Genomic DNA, 14,292 nt, shown 5'->3' with positions numbered 1-14,292 from the left:
CACTTATTGTTTAAATATTAACATACCTTTCTTTTCTTTTAGTTTTGGCAAGCGATCAGCAGGGAGCTTGAGACGTGGCTGCGAATGTATTGTGCTAGAGCCTTCAGAAATGATTGTGGTAAGCTTCATTGTTTAATAGTGATTGCAACAAATGAAGTTCTTTGGCTCACCTGAAGAAAGTACCCTTGACAGTGCAGCACTCCTTTAGTACTTTCTGATTTAGAGGCAAGAGTGTGACCATTGAACTTCTTTATTCTAACAGTTTGAGCTAAATCTATTCAGATGTTTATTCTACTGAATGCTGATCTTAATCTTTTCGTTTAAGATTTTATTGTGTGGTATCATGTTCTTTTTAAATCAAATTTTAAGTTGTGTGTAATTGTAAGGGGCCTGATGCAGCAGGTTGGTGTGCTGTGCTACACGGTGATTGGATATGGATTCGTACTTTCAATTCACTGCGTAATGAATTTTTCATGTTGATTGTTTTGTTTACACAAAGAAAAACGCTTCCTCCTTACTGGCCAATATTGTGCATCTCCTCATCAGCATGAATTGCACACTGTTATCAAAGGCCTTGGAATGTGTCACTCATTTGTTATCCTGAGTGTTTACTCGCAAGTGATATAATGGAGTATTGAAGAGAAGACCTGAAAGAGGAGAGAATTGATATTCATTACAATGCCACATTGTGGTAACTACTTGATATTCCCAGCAATTATGACAAATAGTCCACCAATTTGAAAAATATGTTTAAGCTAGCTGTAATCCTGTTGGAACTTATTTTTTTCTTCAAAAAATGGTAATTCAGGGACATTTACTCCTTTTTTAAAGAAAGAATTCAATGTCATCAGCTTGGTTACATAATTTTAGGATGGCTCATGAATAAAATAATCACCTCTAATCCAAATCCAAAATTAGATTTCCTCATGTAAATGTTTTTCCAAGTTAATTTTTGTCCTGTTGCCTACTTTAGTGGCCTCTTAAAGTTTCTTGACTTGTGAACATTATTGACCTTGGAAGTATCCGAAATTTAATTGTTTGCATACAACATCAAAACAAAGCAAAGCGGGAACTCTTCAAATTTTTCTGTCGTCACTTATCTTAAGAAAATGCAAGATACAATTTTAAAAGCTTAAAGTTATTGACTTTAGTAAATACAGCATTTTATACAAAACATTGTACTTCAAAATATTGACATTTAACTTATTTCAGATTTATTAGTAGTTGTTTTCCTTTTGTTTTCGTGTGTTTCAAAAGGAACTCATGGCAGTCACTAGAAACATTAATATAGATTCCAAATCTGGAAGGACTGACTTCTTCCTCTTGGGTAGTCCCTCGGGGTCAAGGGTGACTTGCTTCCACACTAAAACTGAGTTATCCGGTGTCTGAAGAGTCCAATGAGCAACGTACAGTCTCTATCACAGGTGGGGCAGACAGTGGTAGGGGGAAAGGGTGGGTGGGGTACCCGTGTTGCCGCATGTTCCTTTTGCTGTTGATGCTTGGCTTCAGCTATCCCTTGGTGATGAGGCTCGAGGTGTTCAGCTCCTTCCCGGGTGCTTTCCCTCCACTTCGGGTGGTCTTAGGCCAGGGATTCCCAGATGACGGTGAGAATGTTGCACTTTTTCAGTGAGGCTTTGAGGGTGTCCTTGAAGAATTTCCTCTGCCTTCCTGGGGCTTGCTTGCCGTGTCGAAGCTCCGCGTAGAGCGCTTGTTTCGGGTGTCTCATATTAGGCATGCGGACGATGTGGCCCGCCCAGCGGAGCTGATGGAGCGTGGTCAATGTTTTGATGCTGGGGCTGTTGGTCTGAGTGAGAACACTGGCATTGATGCGCCTATCCTGCCAATAGATTTGCAGAATCTTGCAGATACAGTGCTGGTGGTAGTTCTCCAGAGTCTTAAGGTGCCTGATGTATATAATCCATGTCTCTGAGCCATATAGGAGGACGGATATCACTATAGCTCTGTAGACCATGAGTTTGGTGCTGGGATTGAGGGCCTGATCTTCAAACACCCTGTTCCTCAGGCGGACAAAGGCTGCACTGGCACACTGAAGGCAGTGTTGAACCTTGTCATCGATGTCTGCCCTCGTTGACAGTAGGCTCCCAAGGTATGGAAAGTGGTCCATGTTGTCCAAGGCCTCATTGTGGATTTTGATAACGAGGGGGCAGTGTGATGTGGAGGGGCAGGTTGGTAGAGGACTTTTGTGTTATGGATGTTTAGTGTAAGGCCTGTGCTCTCGTACACCTTGGTGAAGGTGTTGACAATGGCTTGGAGCTCGGCCTCCGGGTTTGTGCAGACGCAAGCACTGTCTGCATACTGTAGTTCAATCACAGAAGATGGGATCACCTTGGATCTGGCCTGCATGCGGTGGAGATTGGACAGGTTCCCGTTTGTTCTGTAATTTAGCTCCACTCCAGCCGGAAGTTTGCCGAGGGTGAGATGGAGCATTGCAGCAAGGAAGATCAAGAAGAGTGTCAGTGCAATGATACCGTCTTGTTTGTCCCCAGTCTGAATGTGGATTGGGTCTATAGTGGATCCATTGGCCAGGATCATGGCTTGCATGTCATCGTGGAGCAGGCGGAGGATGGTGACAGACTTTTGTGGCAGCTGAAATGGAGGAGGATGCTCCATATTCCTTCGCAGTTGACAATGTTGAAGGCTTTTATGAGGTCATAGAAGGCCATGTACAAGAGTTGGTGCTGTTTTCTGCATTTCTCTTGAAGTTGCCACGTGATGAAGATCATGTCCATTCTGCCTCTTAATGGATGGAATCCACAGTAGGACTCTGGGAGGAGCTCTTCAGCCACAGGGAGAAGGCGATTGAGGAGGATTCTTGCGATGATCTTCCCGGTGGCCAGGGATTGTTCGAGGCTGGAGTAAAATTTCTCTTTGGACTCGTCTGTGGCATCCAGTGTTGGGGTGTACGTGCTGAGAACTGTAGCACATTGGTTCTGGGCTAGGGTGAGCTGAAGGGTCATGAGGCGCTTCTTTATCCCACAAGGGATGTACTTGAGGTGGCCAAATCTGGAAGGACTGTATCATTATTTAAGGAGATAGCCAGTAAAAGTTTCCAGTACATTTTAGTAATAGGTGGTGTTCCAAGGGTATTCGGAAAAGAAAGATACGAATTAATTCAATCTTTTATAAATCTTTTTTTTTTAACATTAGAAGAAGGCACCTGCATTTGAGTGGATATAGTATTCAAAATTTACCAAACTTATATAACCATATCCTTTTAGTTGGCACAGAGTGCCCTTACATTATCATCGATAAAGAGCTACCTACCTTGGAAGCTGTCCACAGGCATATTTATTTTGTAAATGAAGGAACAGCAAAGAGTAAGCAAAAAATTGTAATGCCCAGAGTATTACAGTTCAAAAGCATACATGGGCAAAAAATATAATGATTGGCCAAATGAGATTTGAGAAATCTCTCCACTGACTGGAGTCACATCTAGCACAATGGAAAATGGCTGTGGTTGTTCAAGGCCAATCATCTCAGCCTAAGGACATCACTGCAGGAGCTCCTCAGCATAGGATCCTAAGCCCAACCATCTGCAGCAGCTTCAGCCCCAACTCCCACCTCTCTGCCAATGTGTGAACACTGGAGTGCCTTCTATTAGCTCTCCACTATTGGGAGCGCACCCATCATCCTTGATTGGTTAGCAGATGTGCCATCTGGCCATTTTTCAATTTACAAAAGTTGTGTCAGAGCCTCATTCGATTCCGACATTGGAACCCTGAACCCAAACAGCAGTTGCAGCCCCTGGTGTCAGTCTTGGGATATATTACAGGGGATTTTAAACATGGAGGTGTATGTGGATTTAGATGTGCTGAGATGAGGGGGTTAACATTGTGGAAAATGTCATTGTGTCCGGAAGACAGCTTCAACACTGTAATCTCTGGGTTAGTCTTGGGTATGTTCAGTTGTGACGTTAATTACCTCTGGAGTGGTGGGTTAGCTATTTAATGATATTTGGAATTTTGATTTAGCAGCACATACATGGGTTTCTTGAAATTTGCCATTGAAGCCAAGGCGAGAAGAGAATGACAGTTCTTGGAGCTCCTTAAAACGTAAATACAGCAATTAATAGTCAGCGTATAGGGCTGCATTCTTACCTGCAACTGTGAATAGTACTCATGCTGAAAGGTTAGTTTCTGCACCCTGGAGGTATTGAAATTCAAAATCAGGATGATTTGATGCCTTGGCTGCGTTAGACTTCAACTCAGGCAAGGGGCAGATGACACAAGGCAGCAGCAACAGTCAGTCTGCTGTGGCAAATCAGCAGAGAGGGAAAGAACAGAAGGCTGACATTCACTGGAGGCATACCTACATGACAAGATTGATACCCTGTATTTGGGACAATGATTAGTCCATTCTGTAATGACCTAACTGTGAGCAGCAAACAAAACACTGCTAATTTGGCAATATCACTATTGTTATTGATTTTGATGGGGGAGGGCAGGAGAAGTTATTATTGACTGTTTTGCTGAGAGCTTGGTGGATCTGCGTAAAAATTCCAGGAAACTGTTGAGAGATTTTTTTATGCCATTATTTATGCCACGCCCTAATTTCCTGGAATTTCTGTGCCATGGTGTTTTCCCTTGTGGGAGATTCTAGGACAAGAGGACATAATCTCAGAGTAAGGGGTCACCCACTTAAGACAGATGAGGAAGAACTTCTTCTCTCAGGGTAGTGAATCTGTGGACCTCTTTACCACAGAAGGCTGCAGAGACTTGGGGCTGTTAAGTATATTCAAGGCTGAGATAGACATATTTTTAATCAGTAAGGGAATTAAAGGCTATAGGAAAAGGCAGGAAAGTGGAGTTGAGGATTATCAGGTAAGCCATGATCTCATTGAATGGCAGAGCAGACTCAATGGGCTGAATGGCCTACTTCTGCTCCTACATCTTATGTTCTTATGATCTTATAAAGTTTAATTCCCTAAATGTCAGCCATATTTTATGCAACACAAGCAAGTGTTGTTTTACGTTCGAGTCATGGAAACTTTATACCCGAGGCTTTCAAAATGCTTTAGCAACTTAAGGGTTCTATTATGTGATACTTTTTATTCCATTGATTTTACAGATTTATAAAGGGTTTTCTTCTGCACTGATGATAAATGAATATTAAACTTGAACACCAAGGTCTGTTCATATTGTCAGCCTGAGATACATACAAATTAACAGAGGTTCATTTCAAAATGATGTGATCTCATTTCAATGGCTTATGAAAACAAAACATTTGGACATGGCTGTTTTGGAGTAACATACAATAGTAAATTAATTAGTTTATTCTATGTGTTTATGTAAACTATACTATCGTAATTAATTAACTTGGCCATTTTAATTACTTTTAACTTTGATATAAGCAACTTAATCAGCAGGTTTAGAAATGCCCTATGGTTTTAATTGTAATTGAATTTCTATTTTATTTCGTGATACAAATTCAATAATAGCTAAACACATGAGGCTGGATAGTTTTAGTTAATATTTCATGTTGAATAAACATTTATCATGCAAAGCAATGCCTTTACCTATAGATTTATCCTTGCTGGTGGCAATGCAATGCTGGCTGCAAACTTCTTCAATTTGTGGGCTTAAAAAATGCTTGGCGTACATTGTCAAAATTAATATGGTGGATTATCAAAGGACTGTTGTTCGTACACTTTGCTTTTAGCACTCCATGTACATTGTGAAGTAGTCTGGAAGTTATACGACTGAGGAAGAAACTAGAACGTATGGAGTGAATATTCGACAACTGTATGGAATCTGAAGTTTGGAGCTGGAAGTGATTATTATTAGAGATTTCCCTTATAATTTTTTCCTTGTGAGAAGCTTTTCATTCTTTTCTGTGAAATGAACTGGGTACCCTTAATACAGATCAAAATATTGCCAGAGATGTTGCTGCTACATTTCACTAATCACCATTGAGTCAACAAATTCATCAGTGATACCTTCAAACAGTAGATGTTGTGGATTTTGGAAGCTTGTCTTCAATAGTGGTTTTGCTTTATTCAAGTAGCTTCTTGTTTGTTTGAAGGTGGACTACATGGATGAAAATGAGGAATATTTTCAGCGACAAGCTTCTCATAGACAGTCTCGTAGGCGATTTAAAAAAATTAACCAGAAAGGGGAGCGGCAAACAATCATTGATACTGTGGATCCTTATCCAGTGGGAAAGCCACCATTACCAAGAGGGTATCACACGGTAAGTCTTTGATTAACTTTATTCACTAGGTTTTTCTTCTTCAGTGAATTGTTAACATATACTATTACAGTGGATTCTTAAAAAAAATGAAAAATTCCTGTTAAAGGTTGTGTCTCTGGCATAGTTGCTTAGCACATTGCCCTTCCACCTTTGGTGCCTGTGGACAAATCAAACTCAGTTTGATGGCATAATAGTCATATTTTTTAAGTTGATGGTGAGACTCCTTAGGAAATGAATTGGGGCATTTCCAGTTAGCAGTTACCCTGACTGCTAGTGTTTGTGTCAACTTCAGATTAGGTCAGCATTTGACTTGGCTCTGAATATTTCTGTTCCAATATCTCACCACTTCTTGAGTCACACATGGATAGATAACTGTGGACACCTGTGGAACTATACCATATCATGAGCTACTGCTTTCTGAAGAGGGGAGAGTAAAGCTAGTGAGGTTGTATGGTAAAGAGTGTCAGGCTTTAGCAAATAAACTTGATCTCAAAGATCTCCACCATGGTCTCTGAGATGCTTCACAGTGGGAAAAGAATATCAGAGCAAGAGTCATGTCCAACCTGTGTGAGTTGTTGTGTGCAATTTCAAAGTGGCAAGGCAGAGACGGTGGAAAGATTTAATTGGAGAAATTAATAGGGGACCAGACTCATTAATTTGTAAGATTATATGTCCATTCTTTGCAGACCATGTACCCCCGCTGTTGAGAGGTCAAAACGTGCGGAGGATAAGCATTGATACGGACTATTGGGCTGGAAGGCCTGTTTCTGTGCTGTAAAACTTTGTAAGAACGATATTTTCCCAAATCATCTCTACTTCTGCTCCTGGAGTTGTATGAGATGATCTTACCTGATTTTCTGTCATTAGAGCAGTTCTGTGTCAGGTTGGGAACTTAGAGAATTGAGTTATCATTCCTTCAAAACTTGTTAATGCTTGAGTATCATGTATAGTTTCAGGTATAGCACTCTTTGATTTCTTGATGTCTCCACCTTGATCGAAAGTTGCCAGGTGATCTATGATTAAGTACAGTGCCAAAAACAGTTACCCACATATTTTGTAAAATACTTAACTTTGACTCTGATAGCATTGGCAGAAGGAGGATGATTAATTGCATTAACTAAATCTCAGTAAAAGGTGGCTTTGAACAGAAATCAGAATTATGTTTCCTTTTTGGAAAAGAAAGTATCACTACTTATTTTCTGATTTAGCTAAAGTGATGGCTTTTAACTGCTAACCAACATTAGTAGTTTTAAAATTAAACATTAATTCAGTCATCATAACCTTGCCCCTGTCTTTTATTTTAAAGTTGTAAAGATGCTTGTGTATTTAGTGCTTCCGTAGATTGTGGGGAGTGATGATATATGTTGGCATTCTTTAGGTACATTTCTAAAACCCTTAGTCTGTGGGCCTTTGACTCTGTCACCAGGATAAAGGAGATGGTTTTAGCAATGTAAATGTAACAAACAGTTATAGTAATGTTGCCATCCCTTTCTCTGAGCTGCAAAAGAAGTAAATGTGAAAGTATTTAAAGTTACCCATAATGGGCTCCAGTCTCTTTTCAAATCATATTTGCTTCTTGTCATTAAATTTAATTTATTAAGACCAATTTATTTAGAGTAAAAGTAAGGTGAGTAAAGTACAATGTTACTATTTAATTTGTGGCATGGCATTTTTGAGGCCATATATTTATTGTCATCTTTTTATAAATATAAGTTTTTTTTGTATGTGTTGACAGGATGACTTTTTGAATAAACATATGATAATGTTGTCCTTGTGCTTCCAGTTAAAATATATTTACAGATATAATTTGGGCAAGATTGTAGGATGCAATTCATATATTGTATCAATTTACAAGAAAGACTTCTCACATTCAATGTAATGGACTATTTCCATATGAATACTCCCTCCATCTTGGTTTTAGTTACGAAAGAAATACTTTTTATGGAAAGTGCAGGTTAATAGTGATCTCTTTGACCCATAGCAGAAAAGGTATGTCATGACAATCGCGACAGCCTAAAGAACTAAATGCCAAATACACGAACGAGAGAAAATTAACCGCCAGTCAATCATTCGTTGCAACTATAAAGTGAGCAATGACATGAGTGACCATATGTGGCTTTCAATTCCTTTTTAAGACTTGTCCAATATGTGGGCTTGTTATTTTTAAAATGAAAATTTGTGTATGATCTTACCTCAGTTATATTCTTAAATGTTAGGTGATATTGGGTGTTAACGGCATTGATGGCTTCTTGGACTGCAGGCACTACTTAGCTGGAGTGGCATTATTGTACATTCATTGAAATTAGTACAGCAATGCTTAAGTTATCTTGACTCTGCAAATGTAAATTGGGTACCTGAAACTTGAGCAAATGTTGAGGTATTGGGCGATCTGAATTGATGAATAACAAATTGAGAATAAATGCTATGCATTGGAAGATACGATCTCTAAAATATTTCATTAAGGTGATACTGAGCTGCTGTAGTACCATAGAAATAGTGAAAAACCTTATCTATTTTGGATGAAACTTTCAATCTCAAGGTCTTGTAATTTCAAGGATCACTGTGGAGAATTATGGTGTCGGTTATTTAAGTCATTTCACATTCTGATGAGGCTCATAAATTATATATTTTTGACTCCTCTTCACTAATAAGCTGGTAACTTAGCAACTTAAAATGCATGTTTTTGCTTAAATAAGATGCAAGCTAACATTCAAACGTTTGCTTATATGATTAGTACAGTATTTATGGATTAGTTAAAACAAGTTAGGGAGTGAGGTCTTCCATGTTTTTGGTAAACATAGCTAAGCCATAATGTTGAATGTCTGGTAATGCTCCTATTTTCTTTTCCTCCTTTTATGCCAGGTATACTCTAAATCAAAGGTATCGTAATTATTCAGCATAATCTTAACTAATCACATTAACTGCAGTGGACTATCCATTGATAGTTTGTAACTAACAGTGTACACCTGTTGTTATGAGCTCTAGTTCATTCCAAGATGACAGACTTCCACCATTTTAATAGATTTTTCTTTTGTCTTTTAACCCCAAATCTGAAAAAGATAACCAGTAAACTATTAAAAGTTTGTCTTACTAGCTTTATTCATCTCTTGGGTACAGATCATTTAGATTTTCTTTGTTTTTTAACTTTTCTTCATTAGATTGATAATTGAACAAAACAGTACAGACTGTCAAAATGCTACAATGTCAGTTAAAATAAAATCCATTATTCTCTCCTGCAGTGGCACAGGAAAATGTAAACTACACTTATTTTTTCTTTGCAACACAAAAGCCAAGCTTTGTTTGGTTCACTCTGGTCGTTGTTCCGGTTTTGAGTTGGATCAATTTTACTAGTGGAAAACTGTTTGCTAGTGATGAATTAAAATTACAAAATGAGACTTAGATGATATGAGAGGCAGATCCTCAATTTTTATCAGTCAGTTATAAGGAGTAACTTTACAAATTATGCAAAAATTGTTAATTTAAAACATGAAAAATAGAGATGTGTTGGCTGGTTTCAGATATTTAAAAAGATTACTGTTAAAACACAAAGTAAAAAGGTTACCTTTTATCTTCAAAATTTTACACCTAAAAAGATGGTTTCCTTGTACACATACAAATGCTCTGAAGAAGAGTCCTATGAACTTTAACTCTGTTTTTCTCTCCACAGATGCTGTTAGGCCTGCTGAGTTTTTCTGTTTTTGTTTCAGATTTCCAGCACCTGCAGTATTTTGCTTTTATATAAATGTTCTTTCTGTTTTTGTTTTTTCAACTACAGATTATTTCTGTAATAGCTTGAAGTTTATATAATATGTAAAATGAAAAATATTTTCAGAATGCTACTAAGTAGTCATTTTATAACCAACCATTTGAGGATTCTAACCAAGGCTCCTTCGACAGCATTTTCCAAACCAACAACCTCTACCACCTAGAAGAACAAGGGCAACAGACACATTGAATACCATCACCTGCAAGTTCCCCTCCAAGCATCACACCATCCTGACTTGGAACTATTTTGCTGTTCCTTCACTGTTGCTGGGTCAAACTCTCGGAACTCCCTCCCAATATAGATTACAGCAGTTTTAAAATGTGGTCCATCATCCCCGCCTCAAGGGCAATTAGGAGTGGGCAATAAAAGCTGGCCTTGCCAATGATGCTCACATCCTGTAAAGGATTATATATTAAAAAAATGAATTCAACCTGTTTACTGGAATGTTGCTTGCTATTTGGAGGCTTGTTATTGAGTTGGTAGGGTATAAAATTGGTCATGTAGCTCGAGAATTGTGGAAGTCAAGTATTTGATCATTTCATAACAAATTTGTAGTCGAAATGTTATGCTTTTGAACTAGAGAAAAGAGTTGCAAGATGTAGCAATAACTCAGCAAATCAGTGAAATGAAGAAGTCTGATTCCTTACACTACTGAGTTGTCTGCTTTAGCTACACATTATGGCACAGTAGTAGAAAAAAAATTGGAAAGAAAGTTATCCCCCTGCTGCTGTTGCAGCACCTGGTTGATTTATTAAAAGTAATATTTTGGGAGGCCTGGAAGCTGGTTACTTGGATCCTTGACTATAGATTTTGCACCCCCTGGGGAAATTGAAAGTATACCCTATCCTCAAAAAAATGCCTCAAAAATTCTGCACAGTAGTTCTATGTTGATGTTGGGAACTTTCAGAATTAAGCCTGGTACTCTTTGGTGCAGCTTTTTGATCAGATTTTTTCCCTCAGAGCTTTCGGCTACCTTGATCCTACACTCTTAGATAATTGCCCTTTGTCCAACCATCTCTTTCCCCTGCTTAAAAAATCTATTCAGAACTTAGTGTTTACATCATTCTCCCATGACCCTTCACCCATCATTGCTTTGTGTGTGGTTTTAACTGCAAAGCATTTTGGCACAGTTTATTATATTAGAGATGCAATATATAAATGCAATTTATTGTTGCACTGTAGAATGCCACTTTTCACCAATATTCTGCTTTTGCCACATCCCTGCCCTGATCGTCTTGACTTCTTTGTTGAGGTCGCATTCATGGGTTGCCTCTAGCCCAACCAGTCCACACTGACATTAATGCCCCACTTGAGTCTCCTCCCGTCCTTCCTCATATAACTCTCTATCAGCATAACCCTCAATTCTCTTCTCCCTCCAATGCTTAACTAGCTCCCCCTTCAACGATTCTATACTATTTACCTCAACTGCTCCCTTTGGTAGTGAATTTCACATTCTTGTGGGTATAGCAGTTTCTTCTGAATTCCCTTACAAAGGATGTACTGGATAGAAACAGGCCATTCGGCACAATTAGTCCATGCTGGTGTTTATGCTCCACTCGAGTCTCCTTCTGTCTTTCCTCCTCTAACTATCAGCTAAACCCCTTATTTCATTCTTCCTCATATGCATTTCTATCCTTTCCATAAGTGCAGCTATGCTATTCATTTCAACCACTCTCTGGTAGAGTTCTACATTCTGCTGCTCTCTGGTTAAAGAAATTCCTTCTGAATTCCCTATTTGATTTCTTGGTGGCTATCTTATATTGATGGCCTTTTGTTTTGCTTTTCCGTGTCGAATGCTCCCTGGAGTGGCAATCACTGTCATATTTACTTACCGTGCACTGGAGCTCCACATTTCTTGCCTGGACTTCTGAACTGGGCTGCCCTCGAAATGTAGTGTACTTGTTTGGGAGTCCCTGCTTTGTAGTTATAGGATGGTCGGTAGGGGGGTTGGGGGGGGGGGGGTGGTGGGGGGGTTGGGGGTGTGGGGGTGGTCGAGGGCGGGTAGTCAGGTGTTAGGGGGCAGGGTCATCAGGGGGTCAGTAGTATAGTTACCCAGGAGTTAGAACTGGTTTTAATCCTTCTAACTTTTCCTGAGTAACTATTCTGGTGAGTGAGTTCGAACCATCCAAAGTGTTCGACTCTAACTCTCTTTCGGAAAGTTTCAGATGCAGAGTAATTGCCCAATGGAAGTTGAAATTTCTTGGGCAATTCTCATGGAGTCCTTCTGAGGGGTCTCCCAGTGCACCTTTCGGATTACCTCCAGGGTACGACCGCCTGGAGACCAGAAGATCTGGGCCATTGTGTCTATCACCTTTCATAATTTTAAAGGCCTTCGACATTCTCTTTTCAAGGTTTCTCTATTCAGTCATTTATTACCCTTACCAGTTGAGAAGTGGCTGGAATGATTTGATGTGACAGGAGAAGTCAGCTTTTGTCATTTAATGAACACATCAAATTTTAGATGCAGACACTTATCTTCAGATTGAAATGGTGATCCAATAGATAGTGATGGGGAGATGTAAAGCCCCTTTTCTCTAGGGAGGTACACAGCTTTCTTGAACAGCGGTGTTACACTTGCACCTTCTAATCTCTGGGGACTGTTGTGGGATGTAAGGAATTTTGGAAGGTGACAATCAGTGTGTCCACTATCTCTGTAGCCACCTCTTTTAGAATCCTGGTAAATAAGCATCAGGTCCAGATGACTTGTCAGCTTTAATTTCTATTAATTTCCCCAGCTCATTTACTTTATCAATATTAATTACTTACAAGTTTCTTACTCATTTATCCTTGGTTTCTCACTATTTCTGGTACGTTTCTGTCTCTTCTACCCTGTAAAGGCAGACACAAAATATTTGTCTAATGTTTGTCATTTCCTTATTCCCTATTATAAGTTTTCCTGTCTCAGCCTGCAAGGGATCCACACCTACTCTGTTCCTTTTTATATATTTGTAGAAGCTGTTACATTTTTTATTGTTTGCTAGTTTGCTCATATTCTATTTTCTCCAACAATTTTCCTGTCATTCTTTGCTGATTTTTAAACCTGTCCCATTCCTCAGAGTCCTCTTGGCAATATTTAAAGTCTCTTAATCAAATATTACGCTTAACCTCTTTAATTAGCCATAGATGAATCATTTTTTCCCTGGAATTTTTGTTTCTCAATGGAATGTAAATTTTTGGAAAATGATAAAATATTTCTTTAAATGTTCGCCATTGCTTATCAACCCCCATACCTTTTAACTGAATTTCCCAACCTACCTTAGCCAACTTGCCCCTCATGCCTATGTAATTAGCTTTATTAAAGCTTGACACTAGTTTCAGACTTACCAACAACACTTGAACTCTGGATTCAGAGGATCTCTTACCATGAGATTACAAATGAACTCTGACTCATTAGACAAGGCAGGATCTAAAATAGCCTTTTCTTAGTTGGTCCCACGATGTATTGCTCAAGGAAACTGTTTCAAATGCATTCTATGAACTTGTGCTCCAAACCACTTCTGTCAATTTGATTTCTCCAGCCTACGTGAAGATTAAACTTGCCTGTGATTATTACATTACCTTTCTTACAAGCTCCTCTTATTTCTTGTGTAATAATCTGCCCAACAGTATTTTTACTGTTGGAGGAACCCTTCAAACTAAATAAACTGACTGGGAATATTAAAGCTTGTCATAAGAGCCTTTACAGTATATAATATGGAAGAGAATAACTAACATAAATATTGGTCCTTGGTCCTTTAGAAGTGGAGACAGGAGAAATTATTATGGGGAATGAGGAAGTGGCAAGGACATTGAACAAATATTGTGTGTCAATCTTCACAGTAGAAGACATAAGATATGTACTGGAAATAGATGGTAATCGATGGGCTAAAAAGATTGAAGAGACTAAGGTAATTGATATCAACAGAGAAGAAAGTACTGGAGAAACTTGAGGGATAATCCCCAGACCTGATGGCCTACATCATAGGGTCCTAAAAGTGGCAGCTACAGAGATAGTTGATCTGCTGGCTATGGTTTCCCAAAGTTCCCTAGGATCTGGAATGGTTCCAGCAGATTGGAAGTTAGGAAATATAACACTGCTATTTGAGAAAGGAGGGAGAGTAAACCAGGAACTACAGGCCAGTTAGCCAAACATCAGTCATTGGGAAATTGCTGGAATCTATTATTAAGTAAGTCTTAACAATGCACTTAGAAATCATTGTGTGATCAAATAAAGTCGACAGTTTTACGAAAAGGAAACCATGTTTGGCAAAGCTATTTGAGTTTTTTGAAGATGTAAATAGTGGAGTAGGTAAAAGGCAGTTGGTAAATGGCTTTCC

At 38.9% G+C, this 14,292-nt stretch overlaps 1 protein-coding gene across 1 annotated transcript in view; it reads left to right on the top strand.

Moving 5' to 3' along the window:
* rapgef2b (Rap guanine nucleotide exchange factor 2b) overlaps positions 1–14,292 on the top strand; it is a 552,839-nt gene that overhangs the window by 248,436 nt on the left and 290,111 nt on the right. The window contains exons 5-6 of the mRNA XM_041188696.1: positions 43–118; positions 6,043–6,210. Of these exons, the coding sequence (XP_041044630.1) occupies positions 43–118; positions 6,043–6,210 (244 nt within the window). The remainder of the gene's footprint in view (positions 1–42; positions 119–6,042; positions 6,211–14,292) is intronic.

The sequence above is a fragment of the Carcharodon carcharias genome, chromosome 1 (genome assembly GCF_017639515.1).
Source record: "Carcharodon carcharias isolate sCarCar2 chromosome 1, sCarCar2.pri, whole genome shotgun sequence".
NCBI lineage: Eukaryota > Metazoa > Chordata > Chondrichthyes > Lamniformes > Lamnidae > Carcharodon > Carcharodon carcharias.
The sequence above is the reverse complement of the archived record's forward strand: the minus strand, read 5'-3'. Positions and strand labels throughout refer to the sequence as shown.